Genomic DNA, 21,678 nt, shown 5'->3' with positions numbered 1-21,678 from the left:
CAGTAATATTGGCTCGGTAGATAGTTTTCAGACTGTCTGGGAAACGTTTAAAGTGTAAATCCGGGGCGTTGCAATGGCTAAGCATTCGGGTGTCCTTAGGGCTATTCGTGGGACTCTGGCTGAAATAGAAGGTAAACTGAAACACCTAGAGAGATAGCGGCTAGCTGGGGGCGATGAGATTATAGATAGGGAGATTAGGGTATTGCTGGAGGAGTATCACCGCTGCGGCTGATAGCGAAGTGAAACACCTCGGCCAGTATGCCACGGCATGCTCATATGGTGAGGGAGAAAGGCCGGGATCAGTTCTGGCTGTCTGATGAAGGCTCGTCGTGGTAGGACTCAGATAACGGAAATTAAGGCGGAGAGCGGTGCACTGTTGACTGAGGAGGCGGAGGTGGCTGAACGCTTCCGACAGTATTATGCCGATCTGTACAGGTCTAGGTCTGCTGGGACGGAAGAGCAGATGGAGGAATATCTGGAGCATATAAGACTCCCTTTTATCCCGGACTTACACAGGGCGCTCCTTAAGCACCCGATAGAGAGGGATGAGATTATTGAGGCTTTGGGTGGTATAAAGTCTAGTAGTGCCCCGGGCATGGATGGCTTGATAGTGGCATTCTACAAAACGTTTTTGGAACAACTACTTCCTTACCTGGTGGCCTTGTTTGAGGACATGTGTGTAAAGGGCACAGCACCTCCATCTATGAGAGAGGCCCTGCTGGTTGCCATTCCTAAACCGGGTAAGGCATTAGATGAATGTAGCTCGTTTCGCCCACTCTGCCTCCTTAATGGGGACACGAAAATATTCGACAAAGTATTGGCTACCAGACTTGCCCTGATGTCTCATATCCTAGTTGCTCCGGAGCAGGCAGGATTCATCCGATCCAGAAACGTAACTTATAATATTCGCACTGTGTTTGGCACGATGCAACATGTTCGCCAGGAAAATAAGGCAGTAGCTGTTTTTCTAGATATGGAAAAGGCATCCGATTCGGTGTAGTGGACGTTTCTAAGGCAGGTGCTGACTAGAATGGGGCGTGGGGCGGTATTTTTGCAGTTGCTTGGAATCTTATATTACAAGCCAACAGCTCGTGTTTGAATTGGTGACCTAGTTACTGGCCCCTTTAATATCACTAGGGGCACCAGGCAGGGCTGCCCTCTGCTCCGCTGCTCTATGCTTTGGTGGCAGAACCTCTGGCTTGTGCCTTGCGGGAATATCATGAGAATGAGGGTATTGGCTTTCCTACCTATAAAATAGTAGCATCAACATATGCTGATGACACACTCCTATATGTGAGAGACCCAGAGAATAACGTAACCATAGTTATTAGGGAGGTTGTGCTTTTTGGGGCGCTTTCGGGCTTAAGGTGAATTGGGAGAAGTCGCTGGTGTTTCCCCTTATGTCATCCACGACTGAATTCGCAATGGAATATCCGTTGCAATGGACCGAGGACTCAGTGCGATACCTGGGCATTAGATTACATACTGATGCAGACATCGTATTCAAAGAAAATTATGGCGTGGCCATCTCCCGATTGGAAGTTGATGTTGAGCTGTGGAGCCGCCTTTCTTTGGCCTTAATGGGGCGTATCTCCATTATGAAGATGTTATCCTACCTAGATTCCTATTCTTATTCACAAACATCCCTTGGGCGGGTAAACAAGCTAGTGTAGAATGGGGAGTGCTTACACTTCCGTTCCATCTGGGAGGTCTGGGTGCCCCGGACTTCGAACTGTATTACAGGGTGGCGCAGGCTGCCCACTTACATGCCTGGATACATGGTGGGGCTGACGTCCCTTTTTTCGGATGGAGAGGCTTTTTGCTGATCCTATCCCTTTGCCGGCAATAATTATGGAACCGGTGGATCGCAGGGCTGGCATAGTGGACTCCCTGACCCCTGTTAAGCATGCTTGGCACTGGCTCCTACAGAATCAGGCAGGTCCTTTATTGTACTCACCCGCCATGCAGATAGAGTGGATGAGATGGCTGTAACCATGTACAGAAAAAGGGGTTATAATAGCACTGCACAACCTGCACTTGGTGGTTGCTGGGGACCTCTTCCATGATGGGACGGCTCGCACCCCTGATCAAGTGACTGAGGTAACGGAAAGTCCTACACTCCTTAACAGATTCCAATTTCACAGGGTGAGGAGGGCTCTCCGGGCACTGCTGGGTGATGGTATGGAAGAACTTCCGGAGGTATTAGAATTAACACATGTCATCAGGAGTGCGTCTCCACAAAAAATTATTACTGCTATTTATAAGACAGCAATGTCACACAGCTAGGCTTGCATGGCAACAGGATTTGAATGTTCTGTTGGAAGATGATAAGCGGTTATATTGTTGTACGGATAAGAGGAAAATATAATTACATGGTAGGCACAGGATGGTCCATTTTAAATATCTTCATTGGATGTATCATACCCCTGAAAGGCTCTGTCGATATGGTTTGCGGGAGGATGATAAGTGTGAGAGATGCCATGCTTCTTCTGCTGATTTTTTCCACCTGGCATTGCTGTGTCTGGGAGTTCACTTTTGGGACGATATCTTTAAGGAGCTGGGAAGAGTGGTTGAGATGGAATTTACTCCGGACCCATTGATGGCCCTGCAGTGGTATACCAAGGTGCTACCAAAAGCAGTCCGCAGATTGGTTGATATGGGGCTACTTATGGCCAAAAGAAGGGTAGCTCTAAGCTGGATGAGGGGACCTGTCCCGACGCTGCGGCCGTAGTCTAGTGATATGATATACTGTGCTACACAATCGGAGACCCATAGCGAATTGCTGCCGCCTAGGAGCCGACCAAAACATTTTTGGGGACTATATACCGAGTATGTAGAGGGTGCAGGGAAGGAGAGTGGGGAAGAGACAACGGATGTGCAAGGTGCTGGTGTTGCGAGTGTCCATGAGCCTGCGGGAATAGATTGTGGTTTGGAGAGGATACCTTGTTGACTCCGATGTGGGGGGCACTAATGTTTGGGGTATTACTGGCAGTGTTGGTGCCCGAGCTGGCATTTACTGCATGCGAATAATTGTACCACTGGGGCTGAGAAGGGTGAATGAGTGAATATATATATATATATATATATATATATATATATATATATAAACCATTGGTTTCACACCAGTTATAGTTAGCTGAACATTTTACTCCTACAAAACCATTGAATTTCCCACGTTATGGTTAGTTGGACTCACTATAACCTGCGCGCCCGCAAACCACTGCTGATGAGGTCACATATTACATCATTCATGACATGGTCAGTGACATCAATGATGACATCATCGATGACAACTCAAATGACATCACTGATGACATCACTGATGACATCATCCAGGGTCTGTGTGTTTCTGTAAAGTTTAAATATGTTTTACATATTGAAGAATGAGTGGATGTATAAGTGTCTGGATGAAGGATTTAGAAGGTGCGTGACTGTATGAGTGAGTGATTAAATGTGTCTTACTGAATGCATGGGTTAGTGACTAAACTGTCTGAATGTGTGCATCATTATGTCTGTTGTTGTGTAAGCTGCTGCATGTGTTGATCAGTAGCTATACGAGTGGCTATATGGGTTATTGATTGGTTGGCCAAGTATTTGTATGTGAGGCTGAGTGTGTGTGTGGGTGCCTGGGAGGTGTGTGACTGTGCATAAAAGTGTGAGAAGTTGATTAACTTGGTGTATGAGTTCAAGAGTGTATGTGGAAACAGCTGTATGGGCAGTTGACTGTGTGCATGGGTGTGTTGGCAAGTGAATGGATATCTCGCTACATGTCCAAGTAAGTACATATGTAAAACATAGTGCTTGGGAGAGTTGGCATATGTAAATGACTGTACATGGGAGTGTGTAATTGCGTAAGTGGCTGTATGGATCAATGTGTACTTGTATCAGTGATTGTAAAAGAGAGTAAGTATGTGTTAGTATATGTTTGAATAAGTAAGGTTTAGTGTGTATAACTGTGTAGATGAGGAAATAGGAGTGTGATTGATTCTTTGCATAACTGACTAGGTGTGTGAGTAACTCCGTGGATGAGTGGCAGTGTGTGAGTGCCTGTATAGGTGTATGAGTGGATATGATGGTGTTGTATTGATGAGTGACTGTATGTATGAGTGATTGTATGGGTGAATGAGTGGATGTGTGTGTTGTCTTAGGAAACAGTGAGTGCGTATGTAGTAACTTATATTGGTGTGTCAATGGTTTCAAGAATGGTAGTCTGTATTTAAAACTGGGTGTATCAAAGGTTAGATTGGAGTGTGAGGAGGTGCATCGTATTATCACATGAATGATGTCATCAGTGATGTCATCAGTGATGTCATTTGAGATGTCATCAGTGATGTCACTGACCATGTCATGAATGATGTAATATGTGACATCAGCAGTGGATTGCGGGCGCGCGAGTTATAGTGAGTCCAACTAACTATAACGTGGGAATTTCAATGGTTTTGTATGAGTAAAATGTTCAGGTAACTATAACTGGTGTGCAACCTATGGTTTTTTCAGTGAATTTCAAAGGTTTTTTAAATGCTAATTCCTAACTATAACAAGTGTTAAACCTATGTTTTTTTCAGTGAATTTCAAAGGTTTTTTAAAAGCTAATTCCTAACTGTAATGAGTTTGTAACCTATGGTGTTTAAAGTGAATTATGAAGTTTTTTTATAGCTATTTTTTATTGCTATTAATTATTATAATTTTTATTAAATTATTTAAATAATGTATATTTTTCAAACAATTATTCAATGTATTTTTCCTGGTTTTTTTTCTCGCAAATCGATATACATGTGTTTTTGAAGTTGCTTTTCATAAAAACCAATGGAACTATTTTAAACAAATTTGGAAAAGGCCCTACTACGTACCAGTCCCTACCATTTTGCCAAGTTTGGTGGAATTCCATTCAGCCGTTCGGGCTGTAGCCGTGTCTAAATGTCCTGTGGAAAATTGCATGGGGAAAACACATTTGAAAGTGTTGCAATTTAGAACCAATTAAAATGTTACTTTGGTTTTGAATTTGTGTGAGATGAAGTTTGATTGGTTATGTATATATCTAGAATGAGAGGAAAACACAGCCATTTTGTGATACTACTGTCTGAGGTACATTTGTGAGGAATTTTTGGTGTACAATTTCTAGTGTTTGATTTACACAGTACTAACTCTTCTCCTACTTTCAAAAAAGTGAGTTGTTAATTTGTAAGGGGAACTATGTTGTACACTTTAAGATAAATTGAAAAATGTTTTCTGTTAGTTATTTACAGTCCTTCTGTTATATTTATGGATTAAGATAGGCTTCATCACATGCAGTGCTTTATATTTCTAGTTCCTGCCTGATACTATACACTGCCCAATTAATTTTAAAGAACTAAATACTTGATAAAGCTAGTTTTATATTATGTATTACTAAAAATGATAAATTAAAGTGATTATTTTTTTCTGCAATTTACAGCAGGAAATGTCAAAATAAAATGGATCACAATGAAGAGACCATGGAAATTTCTTTTCAATTTTCCACTACATTTATTGAAATACTAAATGTCCTGGATATTGACTGCACCAATAATGAAATATTTTCACAAGGAGGAGATGACATGAATGATTTTTTTGATCAGTCTCTTGACGGCGAATGTATCGATTGTTTGGAGACCATAGAGTTTCAAGAATCATCATTGCAGACTTTTCATGAGGAGATACCTCATGATATGATTGAAGAGGAAATTCCTGATGAGGACAGGTTACAAGTTCTTTTAAATTATGAAAATTCAGAATAAATTATTTAGAAATTAAAAATTGTTTGACATATTATTCATTTTTATTTCTCATTTATGAGGTAGTAGTGAAGTGATAGTATAATGTGAGACAAAGTATAGAGTGCAACATTTTTACGTTGCATAGTAAGTTTACTCATATTTACTTCCCTTCTCCCACTAGATTTTCTCCAATGTGTATTTGACATCTCTTCTTCATCTCCTGCCTACTTTCTCTCACTGTGTCTCTGATGCACCCTATCGCCACCATTTTGTGTAGTTACAGAAGAGAGTAAAATATAATAGTTCAGAACGTGAAAAGGGGGCAGGGTAGAGTGCCCCTCACCCCCTAGACCTTCTCAGGGGGTTCCAAAAGGATCTGTTTCTGCTTTCCTGATAGACTATGGTATGAGTTCCATATACCTCAATAACTTGCATTACAACATGCAAGATATCTACAAAGGAGACGGTGTACATTTCGCAGCTGAGGGGAACAGAGTCTTTCTTTTGAATTTTAGACTCTGCATCGGTACCTACTTGTAGGTACTTAAATCACCCACATAACACAACAGCTGTTTTTAGAGCTACCGTACGTCTAAGCAATCCAAATTCTTATTTTACACTATTTTCTTTCACTGTATTTCCCTGTGGTACGCTCTGGGTACGCGTACATGGGAACGCACCCAGCGCTTACCCTGCGAAAATTAAAAAAAAAAAAATCATTCCCCTTTTTTTTCACCTCTTGTGTCTCGATTCTACCGAGACACAAGATGGCGGACTCTCCAGACTGTTTGGAATGTTGACAGACACCCGAGAGCCAATCAGCTTTCCGCTCGCGCAATTCCGTGTCGCGCCGGGTGCGCTCCCCGGTACACGTACCTGTAAGCGCCCTTGAGCGCGCATATAGATATATATGTGTTTTTGAAGTTAATTTTCGTAAAAACCACTGGAGCAATTTTCACCAAATATAGAAAAGGCACTTCTGCCTACCAGTCCCTACAATTTTGCCAAGTTTGGTGTAATTCCGTTCAGCCGTTCGGGCTGTAGCCGTGTCTAATCGTCCTACGGAAATTAACATGGGGAAAACACGTTTTGGGACCCCCCCCTTTTTTCTTGGCCCCCGCATGACAAACCTTCGAGGGAAGGAGCGGAGCGGGCCTAAATTTTGGAAAATTACACGCAAATTCCTCAACCGGCGCCAAAGTTATTCCCAATAGAATGTTCCGGATTTCCTATGGTAGCTAGGTCCTAACTACCTAACTATAACTACCTACTGGCGACCCTCAGTAGGTAATACACACTATATATATATATATATATATATATATATATATATATATATATATATATATATATATATATATACACACATACACGTATATATATATATATATTACAAACTCTCCCCTTTTGGAAAGACGAAGCAGCACTCGCAACAATGGCAGCCTATGATTTTATTGGTTCACAGCATCGGCAGTCCTGACGCGTTTCGGTTACACTGACCAGTCTCAAAGGTACGCCTTGACACCATTGCTACTGAATAGGAACCACAAGGCAATTGCATCCATTTATAGTTTTCGCCTTCTGGTGCACACCTGATGGGTCCTTTGTGTTGCATGCTGATACTTGCGGTTCACTACCCAGTATTTTTAATATCCCTATAGTGGGTGATGCCAAAAATTATGATTGCTGTTAAAAAAAAGATTCAATTATTTCTTGTGTTCAAATTAATATTGGTTGCTCTTTTTGCTCCTTAGCAGTCCTATTCTCGAGGCTGCTGGGATCCATGCCAAAGTCAGCCTTCGGCAGCTGCACGTTGCCCATTGTCACTTTCACGAAAACACAAAGGTGGTTCCACTTGGGCAATTACGGTGCTCTTGCTGGTGGTGCGTCACTTGGGGCACAACCAAGCCACTAGACATCAAACACACTCTCCTTTGGAAAAAGGAAACCGCACATGCAACGATGGCAGTCTATGATTTTATTGGTGCACAGCATCAGCGGTCCTGGCGCGTTTCGGCTACACTGACCTTTCTACGCTTTGACACCACTGTTACTGAATAAGAACCACAAGGCAATTGCATCCATTTATAGTTTTCGCCACCTGGTGGTCAAACTTACATACCAGCTCGTTGTTGCTGGCTTCCTCTGCGCTCTCGGCGATGCGCGATCCAACGGCTGAGCCAAGCCGTGTCACATCAAACAACCTTCCACAATGGGATAAATGGATTGCACTCATGGGGAGATTTGAAAAGTTTTCATCTCAGCACTTTTCAATCATTAAGGGCAAATACCTCAAACCACTGTGTTTTGGTCATCCTCAGACCTTGTTCATGGTTTACATTCAGCAAATTGTTTGGACCAATTAAATACATTGATGTGCATTACAACCTCCATAGTCATTTCCTGTACATACATCGCTAAGCTTTATGGGATATGTAGTTAAGAAAAAACATGATAATTTCATACGTGAAAAAAGGTGACATTGTACAAAACAAACATTATATGTTTCAATTAATTTTCTTCCAAGAGTAACTTCAGAATTGGAACAAGACATCAGTGATAGTATACTCGTATATTATACATCAATTGATAAGGTATTTTATGCAATTTTAGAGACAATTCTGGATCTCACACCTTGATTGTGTGAGGTAACACTCAAAAGATCAAAGTCCAACCCTCCGGTTGGTATTGACCATGCAATGCTATACAATCCTCCAGTGGGTTAAATAATAATAATTTTCAAAACGTAATCTCCTACCTTGATTGTGTGAGTTAACTGTTAAAAGCAGCAATCAGTGTGAGGCAACCCTCCAGTGGGTTGTTACCATTGCTAGTGTCTCTAGCTTACATTTCCTTTTTTGATCGATATCTAGTGACTAATGTTAGTCCCATCCTATTACACTTCAAAGTGAAGTCTGACCCAAATTCTTCTATTTATATGTGAAAAAATGTGTAAAAAAGTTAATTAGTGAAGCATTTGTGATTAAATAAGTCATTTGAGAAGCAACACGAAGTGATAAGTTCCAATCTCCACCATGTTGAGATTCCATGTGTTTTGCTACGGCATTACTACTGTCCCTATTTATAGTAGCACAAACATGTCCTAGTATCTGTTTTTTTAGCACACAGATGGTGCTTCCGACATATTTAAGAGCACAAGGACATTCAATTACATTAACGACGTATTGACTTTTGCATGTAATTAACATTAGGATTTCCCAGATTTTATTGTCAGCCAATCGGATTTCTTTTGTATTTTTTGCAATTTGGCAAACTTTACAATGATGACATTTCACAAATCCTGTTGAGTTCAGTCGTGTTTATTGGTCATTTCCTTTCCGAAAATGGCTCTGAAACAATTTGTCCTTCAGATTTTTTGCCCTTCAGTATGTCACATTCAGATGCTTTTCCATTATTGTTTCTATAGTTGGGTCCAATTAAAGTATTTTACAATTCTTTTTAAGGATTCCCTTGATTGCTTTGGATTCCTTTGAAAATTTTGTGATCAAACGGATTGTATCCAGCTTGGTCATCAGTGTTTTTACTTTGATTTCTTCTCTCGTTTTCATTTGGGTCCTCTCACAAACTCTTTTGATTATTTCAGCTGAATATCCTCTCCGTCTGAATCTCTGTGACATCAAGCTACTGTGTTTATCCCATTCTTCTTCTTCAGAGTAGATTCTCTGAATTCTCAAGAATTCGCCATATGGGATATTTTGGATCACATCATTTTGATGGAAGCTACTAGCATGTAGCACTGCATTTGTTGCTGTTTTCTTACGATGTAGCGTTGTATGTATTTGATTATCATGTATGTATATTTCAGTATGTAGAAATGTCAGCCCGAATTGACTGATATTGAAGTAAATTTGAAATTGCTTTAGTGGAGTTAAGGATTTTGAAATATTGACTGAACTCTTCTGACCCATCCCAGATAACAAAAAAGTCATCAATAAACCTTAACAAGATTATTATTTTGTTAACAAATTGGTCGTTGTCTGGTTGCTAAGCCAGTTGCTGCTCCCACCAGCCCACTGCTAGGCAGGCATAGCTTAGACTAAATGAAAAAAAAATATATATATATATATATATATATATTAAAAAAAACAAAGGTTACAGGGACGTTCTATTTTGGATTTCATTTTTAAAAAACAGAAATTTACTGAAAAAAAAACTAAGGTTACATGTACGTTATATTAGAGAATAAATAAACAATAAACCTTAGAAATTCACTGTAAAAAGCAAAGGTTACAGGGATGTTATAGTTAGGTACAGATTTCCCACGCACAAAACCATAGGAAGTCAGCAGTTCTAGTTACCTGAGCTAACTATTCCATACACCCCCGCAATGCACTGCTTATGACCTCAAATTTGACATCATTCATGACACGGTCAGTGACATCATTCATGACATCTCAAATGACATCACTCATGACAAATGAATCTCACCTGCTGCACCAAATATATTTACAAATGATAAACAGTTGACTAATGATATATTTCTAATAGCAAAGAACTAGAGGATGTTCTGGAATAATAAAAATGTTTGGTACTTGGCTCTCTCCCCTTGTATCATGGTGTGCAGGGTCCTTATTTTCAGTAGGGCCGCTTTTAATTAATGTGTGGTTACGTTTCACTCCGGTAGTGAATATCCTGATGTTTATAGGATTGTTTGGACATTTTTAGAGTAAGATGTTTACAATTCCTGACATTGTTTATAATCATCCAGTCAATTAGTTTGTAACTGGACAACTCCCTTTTTGTTTAGTTGCAACCATTGTTCTTTGCCCTGATGAAGACCCCACAGCAGTCGCTTTTAGGCATCAAAACGTAGACGAACTACACTGTTAACTACTATTAAGTTGTCCTTTTGTGTAGTAAACTTCATATACAGGAGTTCTGTGCTATTAGAAATGTATCATTAGTCGGCAGTGTATTATCATTTGTAAATATCTTTATCACACCAATATGCAACTCTGTCACAAACCACTTGTACTGCGCTGTTTTCTTTGGAGCACCTTTCCTGCTGTATTGTAGTAAAAAAAGCAAGAATTGATCACAGATTGTGTCTGTGGTATCTTTTTAACAAGAATTGCCAAGGAAGCATAGATTGCAAGCTTTCTCCCTGACAGCCATTTGTTTTTGTTAATGTACTGCCCAGGTTCACATGGTTACGGGGCGAACCCTTATTTGTGTGTAGCCAACAAAGAAAGCACTGGCTCCTGCCGGCACCAAAGATGGCTGCTGGCCTGGGAGCCGGTGGGGCCTTGTGGATTCCCCCAACTAAAGTATAACTTGATAGACAAAAAACAATAAAAAAATAAAAACTGGCAACAGGAATATGAATAATGCCCTGAGAGCACCAACCATTTTTTCAGTGGTTTTGTTGGTTTTATATGTTATGTTTTAACTGATATTTCACCTAACTATAACGTCCCTTTACCCTTTTGTTTTTCATGTGATGCATGATGCATATATAAACAGTAGATGCTCTCTATGTGTCTATCGCATACACTCACATTTGTGAACCAGTCTTCTAATGTTTGCCCTGAAATCTATTTGGCCTTCCCATAACATATATTGACACTAAACATTTTCCCAAGCACTAAAGAGTTCCCTCTAAAATGGTAGTGGATTGCTCTATAGAATTTTCTCAATTGTTTTCACAGGAAGAACGCCAAACCAGGAGAGATCATGACTTGGGGTTCTGAGATAATCTAGTAAAATAAATCCTCACGTCCATTTTAATTTTAGATTTGATTCAACACAAACGTTTTATGTGATCTGTCTACTTCATGCCCAAGACTGCATTTAATTATAACTTTGAAGAATCAAAGTCAACTATTATCATAAACGTAACTATCAGAATAAAAAAAAAAAAAATTATCAGTTTGACACTTCACATCTAACCTATGTTATACAATGGTGATAACTACACTTACAAATTTGGTGACAATGGCTACTAGATAGTCTTACTAGGTTTACAACATACGTGGCATGCAACTTAGAATCTTTTTAATACAGGCAAAGGTTTATCTTTGAATCTCATGACATACATAGTGGAGCCAATTCTTTCATCCCTAATGGAGTATCATGATAAAACTCATCATTAAACATATATATTTGTATTTTCAAAGTCATTCTTTATTATGTTTATACCAAATAGGTTTGTAGTTGACTTAATTTTGCTAGCCTTCCTTATCCTCCTTTCCCCAAATCTTCAAAGTACAGCATTTACCATGATCTATAGGTGAACGTTCCTTTTCTTTAATCTTTTATAGAACCATGGTAATTGCAATTTGGCGATTGGCACATTGTAGTAACATATATTTGCATTATACCTTCAAATAATTTGTTTTGATTAAACAATGAATGCACATAACAGAATATTTAATAGCTAGAGTTCTAAACACACATACAAAGCAGATATAAAAAAACAACAACAAATTAGTTGCTAAGTGAAGAAACTGTAGAAATTGTTGGGGTCCTGGAAACATTTGACTAAGTGGAGTTGGCACATGCAAAGCTTACAAATAAGCTTCTCTATTTTACATTTTATGAAGGTCTGCCTGAAGTCAACAGTTGGACTTCAATAACAATATAAGAGACATACATCTTGAAGAGTGGACTACTATGACATGTGTTGCCCACTATTTCAGGGTAGTTCCTAATTAATTTGGAGTGTAGGCCTTTTTCTTGAACTCCCAACATCCGTATATATGGTCAATATATCTACAAAACACGAAAATTGAATCTTGTATATAATTTTTTTTAAACTTTACAAAGTAAGTGTGAAAAGTCAATATAGCGAACTTATCACATCACATCAAAACACAAAAACCATTTTGAAAAAATAAATAATCTTACCATTTTTTTCTGCAAATGCAATAGCATCTTCTTTACTAGTGAATGACAAAAGCATGTTTGACAGCGGATCCGCACTGTAATAAACAAAAACATTGCCATATTTAGTGTCATTGTTGTGAATTTTTTTATGTATTCCTCCAACAGTTACAAAACTTTTAAAATTATTTAACAGTTTACTTCTGTAAACAGGAAGCAAGAGAGAAATAATTGCCCTCCAAGGGGCCACAATTTCTCCAAAGTTACAGAATCATCAATAGAGGAATGTATAAGAAGATTTTAATACTAATAAAATAATAACATTATTAATGAATACTAATTATTACTAGACATTCCTTAAAAAAACAGTATACAGTGAAAACAAGCAGCCCAACCCATATTGCAACATACTAAATAAATGTTTAGAAACCAAGATATGCCCTCCTGCTATTTTTCAGTTGGAATGTATGCTTTCCCAGCACTCTCCATGTTTTTTAATTTTAGTAAATTATGTTTTTTAGCTTTGTGTAGTTCGTCAAAAGTACCCATGTGGCCAGTTCTTCTGACAGACTTGAAGTATTCCTGACATGGTCCTAGGGTCATCCTTGTCCATGTGTCCCATAATTAAAGGCATCTTAAGTAAAGAGCGATTTGCTGTAGCCAACTTTCTTCTCTGAACTTGTTAGGGCCTGAATCACCTTGGGCGGGAGCTCAACCACCTAAACTAAGATCAAATTCTCAGATGAGCGGCATTTATTCACATGCCTTATAAACCAGTACTTATCAGCGGAGTACTGCAGAGTAGAGTGCAGAGGTGTAGAGGAGAGTGGCGTAGAAGGGTATAGAGTTGCGTGGTGCAGAGTAGAGTGCAGTGGTATAGAGTACAGTCATGCAGAGTGGAGTGTAGGAGCGCAGGGTTGTAAAGTGCAGGGTTGTAGAGTGGTTAAGAGATTAGTGATGTAGAGTACAGTGGTGGAGTAAACAAGTGGCATGGAGTGCTGTGGCAGAGTGCAGCGACGTAGAATGCAGTGGTGTAATGACTTAGTGTGCAGTGGTGCAGAGTAAAATGTTGTAGAGCATAGTGGCGTAAAGTGCAGTGGTTTTGAGTAAAGTGGTGTACAGTGGATTGGGGTAGAGGGCACTGGTTTAGAACAGAGTGGCTCAGCGTAGGGTGGAGTGGTGCAGAGTGGCATAGAGTGGCGTAAACTCAGGTTGCACAGAGCATATTGTTTTCAGAGTAGAGAGAAGTGAAGTGGTGCAGGGTATAGTGGTCCAGGGTAGAGTGTAGTAGAATAGAATAGTGAGGTAGAGCGCAGTGGCGTACAGTAGAGGGTGGGGTATTGTTGGAAAGCGGGTTATTGGTAGGGTCAAATGTAGGTCTGGCACTGGCAATAAGGCCACTAACACATGATAGGACTTAGCATAGGTCTTAGAAAATTATTCCTTTGCTCAACCCTTGGTAACGTGGCTGCGAGCAGATAGGCTTAACTTCAAAGACAGGTACGTAAAGCATTCAAAAACACCATTTCAGTAAATAATTAAGACAACACAAAATAAAAATCCAACACCAATTTATAAAAATAGGTAATATTATTATCTTTTAAATGACACTGAAACGAAAATAATCCACTGTAGGGAAACAGAGATATGAAGTTTTAAAGATTAGTCACTTTCTAGTGCTTAGAAACCAACAGCGCCCCTTTAAGTCATTTTGTTTTCTCTGTCAGGGACACACCTTTATAAATTGTTCTGAAGAATTCTCACCACTGTAGTGGGCCGCCTTCTTCAGCAAGCGGGGTCCAGTTAGAACACCTTCCTGGTGTTCTGCTTGCGGGTCCCAAAGTATCCAACACACAATCCAAGGTTCTGGAATCTCCAAGAGGGTCCTTGAAAGTGTGATACTTCAATTCCACAATCCACTTGAACAAAACCCTTACAAATCCACCGTACTCCAGGCTTTGAATTCTTTGTGGGGCTGTCCAGGTGATCTCTGTTAACCTGTAGCTTGCAGGGAGTTCCACTCTTGCGTCTTGTCAGCAAGGTAATCCACAGGGCTGTAGTTTCAGATGGTGCAGTCTTCATAGGTCAGGCCTTAGAGTTCCTTGCACAGCACAATCTTCAGCAGGGCACTTCTTGCTTCCTTCAGTTTCAAGCAGCAGATCTGGAGGGCTCTGCCCCTCTCAGATACTTATTCAAAATTCTCTGGGTCAAGCACCAGGTCACTGCTGACCAATGAGAGCAGGGCAACACCTCATAGTTATGACCACATCCTGTACAGTGTGGCATTAGTTTGTCCCAGAGTGCATCATTCTTCCAAATCCATAATGGCTGATTTTCCAGCAAGAAGGTAAGAGCTGGCTAAACACACCCCCTGGGATGGCTTATTTCCATTGACTCTCCCCCTACCATCTGCACATACCTTCCTTAAGCCTAGCCCTGACTATGGGTCAAGACTGTCAAAGTGGACTGAAACCCAGGCCTCCCCTCTGCCTTTGAAGAGCATAGTTTACGATTCCACCTCCTGGCCTGGCATTCCTATAGACCAGCACACTGCCCTCCCAGCAGCTTGGCAAATCCACTTACCTCTGACCAATCAGGGCAGACCACTGAAAGGCTGAATTTGGACTTACAAACAAGAATCTCATATAACTCCTTGTATGTACACTTTAGGAGAAATTCATAAATATAATATTGTTGGATTTACTACTACCATTCTGGGAAGTCCTTGAATGGTCCGGCTAGTCCTCTCCTATCAATATTTATTAATCAATCACTTCCTACCATGATAACCTATGGGCCATGGGGTTTGCAATGGGGAAAATGACTTGGCCCACTTTTCAAGAAACCGGGTTTATAAAACCATATTTAATAAGTATTTCCCTAATTTCTACAGGCCCCCACCCCCTGTGCAACTAGGGGAGACTTCAAGGGTTCTGAATCTGCAGAAATCATGCAGATTATCCTTACCCAATTTTTCTAGCATCAAAGTCGAATTTGAGCAGCTCTTTAACACAATATGGGGAGTGACATGTGAAATTTCACTTTACCAGGCATATAAAAACTCATTTTATAAGGGCGCTCCTTAAAGATAACTGACCCCCCCCCCCCACCCCTGGGATACCTAGGGGTGACCCTGGGGGTCCCTAATATGCAAAAACATGGTAGGTTTTTCATTTTTAAGGGCCCCTACTCCCAAAGTCGAGTTTGGGCACAATTTAAGGTTTAAAATCTGTCCTGGCCACCAGGGATGTTTTTAAACTGACCTCGGGCTTCAGCGCTGCACAGATGCTAGTGCAGAAAAGCTGCTGGCGTCTAAACTGCCATGCCCCAGGATACTGGAGACTTCTAGGTAGTTTCAATCCTCTTCCCTATTACATACTAGGGGCTTATGGGGTAGGTCATGCCAATTACAGGGGTACCCCGGCATACCATAGTGTACCCTAGTGTATGTTGGGCGTCCTAAATGTATTCCAATGTGTTCCTTTTAGCTAGGCACTGGCACTGGGCCTGGTTAAACAGAGCCCAGGGTCAGAGTCAGTTACCACCAGTTCCAGTCAGCAAAACGCTGTGGGGTGCCCAGGGCACAGAATGACTTTGCAACAGGTATTGTTTGCAGTGTTGTAGGGTAGAGTGGCATAAAGTGCAGTGGCATAGAAAAGAGTGGTGCAAAATAGAGTGGAGAGGTGTAGAGTGCAGTGGTTCACAGTAGATTAGAGTGATGGGAGAGTGCAAAATAGTGGTGTGGAGTGCTGCAGAGCAGAGTGCAGTGGAGCAGAGTAGAGTGCAGTGGAGCAGAGTAGAAGGCAGTGGAGCAGAGTAGAGTAGAGTGGCTTAGAGTGGTGCAGAGTTGCATGTTGCAGAGTTCAATGGTAGAAAGTGGAGTGCTGCAGAGCAGAGTCACAGTGCAGTGGCGTAGAGTGCAATAGAGTAGCAAAGAGTGCAGTGGTATAGTGTAGAATGTTGACGAGTGCAGTGGTGCACAGTAGATTAGAGTGGATTGGCGTAGAGTTCAGTGGTGTAGAGTGGCATAACGTAGAATAACAGAGAGCAGTAGTGCTAGTAGAGTGTTGTGGAGTATCCTGGTGTAGATGGCAGTGGTGCAGATTAGAGTGGCCCACTCCGATCCACCCGATCTACCCGATCCAATCCAATCCTCCCCACTCCAATCCAATCCTCCCCACTCCAATCCAATCCTCCCCACTCCAATCCAATCCAATCCAATCCTCCCCACTCCAATCCAATCCTCCCCACTCCAATCCAATCCAATCCAATCCACCCCACTCCAATCCAATCCAATCCAATCCACCCCACTCCAATCCAATCCAATCCACCCCACTCCAATCCAATCCAATCCACCCCACTCCAATCCAATCCAATCCACCCCACTCCAATCCAATCCACCCCACTCCAATCCACCCCACTCCAATCCACCCCACCCCACTCCAATCCACCCCACTCCAATCCAATCCAATCCAATCCACCCCACCCCACCCCACTTCAATCCACTCCACCCCAATCCAATCCACTCCACCCCAATCCAATCCACTCCACCCCACTCCAATCCAATCCAATCCAATCCACCCCACTCCAATCCAATCCACCCCACTCCACCCCACTCCAATCCAATCCACCCCACTCCAATCCAATCCACCCCACCCCACCCCACTTCAATCCACTCCACCCCAATCCAATCCACTCCAATCCACTCCACACCACTCCAATCCAATCCAATCCACCCCACTCCAATCCACCCCACTCCACCCCACTCCAATCCAATCCACCCCACTCCACCCCACTCCAATCCAATCCACCCCACTCCAATCCAATCCAATCCACCCCACTCCAATCCAATCCACCCCACTCCAATCCAATCCACCCCACTCCAATCCAATCCACCCCACTCCAATCCAATCCAATCCACCCCACTCCAATCCAATCCCCCCACTCCAATCCAATCCACCCCACTCCAATCCAATCCACCCCACTCCAATCCAATCCACCCCACTCCAATCCACCCCACTCCAATCCACCCCACTCCAATCCACCCCACTCCAATCCACCCCACTCCAATCCAATCCACCCCACTCCAATCCAATCCACCCCACTCCAATCCAATCCACCCCACTCCAATCCACCCCACTCCAATCCAATCCACCCCACTCCAATCCAATCCAATCCACCCCAATCCAATCCACCCCACTCCAATCCAATCCACCCCACTCCAATCCAATCCACCCCACTCCAATCCACCCCACCCCACTCCAATCCAATCCACCCCACTCCAATCCAATCCACCCCACTCCAATCCACCCCACTCCAATCCAATCCACCCCACTCCAATCCAATCCACCCCACTCCAATCCACCCCACTCCACTCCAATCCAATCCAATCCACCCCACCCCACCCCAATCCAATCCACCCCACTCCAATCCAAACCAATCCACCCCACTCCAATCCAATCCACCCCACTCCAATCCAATCCACCCCACTCCAATCCAATCCACCCCACTCCAATACAATCCACCCCACTCCAATCCACCCCACTCCAATCCAATCCAATCCACCCCAATCCAATCCACCCCACTCCAATCCACCCCACTCCAATCCAATCCAATCCACCCCACTCCAATCCAATCCACCCCACTCCAATCCAATCCAATCCAATCCACCCCACTCCAATTCAATCGACCCGACTCCACTCCAATCCAATCCAATCCACCCCACCCCACCCAGTCAACAAAGGAGGAACAAAGATTAATAATTAGAAATTGGTTCCAAGAGAAATTCTTGATTATAACAGCTAAAATGTAACTTAACAGTGTTTGAATTACTTTCCTAAAGAGATCATAGCATTATTCACCAGTGTGAGCAGCTGTCATCTCCTTGAAGAATGTAAAGTTAGGCAGGCTAAAACTTACAATTTCCCAATATTCCTGCAGGCATACTATCAGTTGTTGAGCTGGCTAGTGACCCCGGCAATATCCCATTAGCATAAGTGGATACATTGATGGTGGATCTCAGAATCTGACTTAGAGATGTTAGATATGCTGCTTCCTAGTGCAGATGTCATTAAGGTAAGGAGTGCTCCTGAAGACAGTCTCGTGGAATGTAGGTTTGGAAAAAAAACATGGGGCAGATATTTTGGTTTTTCAATTGGAAAATAGAGATTTCACACTCAGCTAATGCCTCTCTCAAAGCCCAGATTCTTGATGTTGTCTGTTCGAAGGCTCAAGTTGTTCGGGTTCATTCTATGCCGTTTTTGTGACAAACTAATCTCACCACTAAAAGTTCTGAAGAGACTACGTTACTGAGGTCAGGAAAGAATCCAATCATCTGTAAGATTTTTTGCTGGTTAAGAAAAACCTGTAACCTTCTAAATTGGGAGCAAGACGTAAAATCCAGGCAATTACCTTCTAAATGACTAAGATGGTTCTTAACAAACTTGTGAGCATTTTGGTCTTTATTAGTGATATTAGGTGGAGACTCCTTTGGTTCAGAGCAGCTTGCAGAAGAAGAGCTATTTCGCCAAGATAATTATTTGAGCAGGAGTAGGAACAATGGTGGTAGTGGCAACTGTTAGCCTTGTGTCTGGGAGCCCTAGGCACGTTATTAAGAGTCACGGCAGGGCTGATCAACGACTGGCTGAACTTCAAACTATGGCAACACAGCGTGTTTACTAAAAGTGCAAAGCTCTCCGCAATTTGGTGTAATAAATCCACCATTGGCGGTTTAAAGTCTCTATGAGCATTCCATTGTTTTACCGGGGTTTGGCAGGATGAGATTCAGAATTGATCCTATGAGACAAGACTGTAGATCTAGCACCAGTTGCAGGATTAAATTCAGAGAATGCTTTGAGATTCAATTGTTGATGGAGCACTGCAATTATTGAATAGTGATGAGATGGCTGAAAATGGTTGCAAGCCAGGTGAGTGTCAGTAGAGTCACTAATAATGCAGTCGGAGCTGTCATTTGGGGCTCCTTTGGTATCTGGATTGACTTGTGCGGTTAGTGCAACACTCAGTGAAGTTGCTTCGATTTCTTCTAGTGGAAAATGATACAATTCTTGCTCCAACTGAAGGGAGGTAGATTCCATAAAAGAATCCCTGTTTGCTTTAGACAAGTTTTTGTTTAGTCTTTTAAGCCTTTTCAATCTTCGTTTACTAATGTGAGTTTCAAAAACTGTAGAATCCAATATTGGGCCGGAGGAGTTCCAGAGCGGTCACCTGTTGAGCAAATGTAATGCGGAGGTTATTGTACTTGCTTGACTAGTACTTGGCAGATCAGAAGTAAGTATTGATGATGGCAGCGTATGAGGGTTCAAACATGTTGTGTCGGTGTGCCGGTAGAGTTTTGGATGAGTGGCATAACTCCCTAAGAAGGCAGAGCAAAGGTCTTGGAGCTAGCAAGGGCCTTTGCTTTTAAGTTTATGCAGCTTTTCAGTGGAAGCTGTGGTAGCAGATTGATTAGATCATCGATTCTTGACAACTAAGAGGTGCTTTCTGTGATTATATTACGTTTTTTTTTTATTGATGCTTATTAAACTTTTACTGGAACTTAGCTCCTCTATAGCATAATGCAAAATGTTAGCCTTCCAACTTTCCTATAAGGAGCAGAGGCTGCTTGATGGTGCCGTTCTTTGTAGACCCCCTGGTTACAACTCCCAAATAGCTGTCAATCTCTTCTCCTGAATGTCCCCACTAAGTTTAAAACATTATCAGTATCTAGTGATCTACATTTTGAAAACATTGAGGACCCTCTTTCATGCAGTTAGAGAGTGATATGTGAATCCTCCAACTCAAACAATGGATTACTGGCCCGATCCATGTAGCAGGCCAAACATTAAATCTATTAATTTAAAATATTGAAACTCAGAATTCACAACATCAATCCATTACTATGGTCTGACCATACTATAATACATTTTTCTCTCACATTAAGTCAAAATCTACCCTTGAACCTGTCCCTTAGCCACTAAAGGGCTTGCAGCAAAATAAACAGACTCTTTTAAAATCAATTTGTCCCACCGGGGCTTGACCAAGAGACATTACTTGACACGTATTTAGATAACTGCAACTCTGCCATTTCCAACTCTTTGGATAACTGCGCACAATCGAAATTTGCCTAGCGTAGTAACGGTAAGTTTCAATTCTATTAAGGACACGGAGGCGAGGATTATGCTTTTCTCTCTTCGCTGTTTATTAACATCACATCGCACAGCAGCCAGAAAAGCATCAAAACTTGAAATTTTTTTTAGTATTCCCAACACTTCAGAAAACATTGTAATAACATTGTTTAATAACTACAAATCCCATGAGATGAACATTTAGGCAGTCCTTCTTTAGTGTCCATAAACCCCAATATAAGGCGTCCAACCAACGAACTCCTCCTCTTTCTTCGTGGCGAGTCAGGTCAAAGTCTCAAGCATCTTTTTTCGCACCATCATTCCCTGGCGGAGAAAATAACAGCGTGAGCTAAGCCATACCGCTAAGCATGAAGGCAAATCAACAAAGCAGAGTATCAAGTCATCGACATGCAACCCAAGTAAACAGTGACCATACTGCAAGTCGGAAAACGGATTACTTACTCCAGTACGGGCGGGATCTCCGCAGGAGGTATGGGTGGGATAATCCTCGCCTCCGTGTCCTTAATAGAATTGAAACTTACCGTTACTACGCTAGGCAAATTTCGATTCTATGTCAGGACCGGAGGCTTCAGATTATGCTTGTTTAAAGCTTGCTCACCACCAAACTAGCAATATCCACCACTGGCTTAAAATAGAACCTTTTGAAGGTGGAATCCGAAGACCAATCCGCAGCGCGCATGAGGTCTTCTAACCGTGCCCCAAGGGCAAAAGATTTGGAGGCCATGGCCCCTCTTGCTGAGTGAGCTCCGAACTGCCTCGTATCAATACCAGCTTCCTGCATTACCCAACGCACCCACCGGGCTATAGTGGGGGAAGAGACAGCCTTGTGCGGTTTGCGCAGCGCAATCAGCAACTGCCGTTCGCCCGGTGGGCGAAGTTCCATTGTAACATCCTCATAGGTTTTCAAACACTGTACCACACACAACTTGGGGGCATCTGCAAATGCCGGATAGGAA

General features: G+C 42.0%; 1 protein-coding gene across 1 annotated transcript in view; it reads right to left on the bottom strand.

Moving 5' to 3' along the window:
- NDUFS4 (NADH:ubiquinone oxidoreductase subunit S4) overlaps window positions 1-21,678 on the bottom strand; it is a 333,599-nt gene that overhangs the window by 77,897 nt on the left and 234,024 nt on the right. The window contains exon 4 of the mRNA XM_086960625.1: window positions 12,603-12,676. Within this exon, the coding sequence (XP_086816751.1) occupies window positions 12,603-12,676 (74 nt within the window). The remainder of the gene's footprint in view (window positions 1-12,602; window positions 12,677-21,678) is intronic.

Source organism: Lissotriton vulgaris, chromosome 3_1 (genome assembly GCF_964263255.1).
Source record: "Lissotriton vulgaris chromosome 3_1, aLisVul1.2, whole genome shotgun sequence".
Classification (NCBI taxonomy): domain Eukaryota; kingdom Metazoa; phylum Chordata; class Amphibia; order Caudata; family Salamandridae; genus Lissotriton; species Lissotriton vulgaris.
This window is presented reverse-complemented; position numbering and strand designations above follow the sequence as displayed.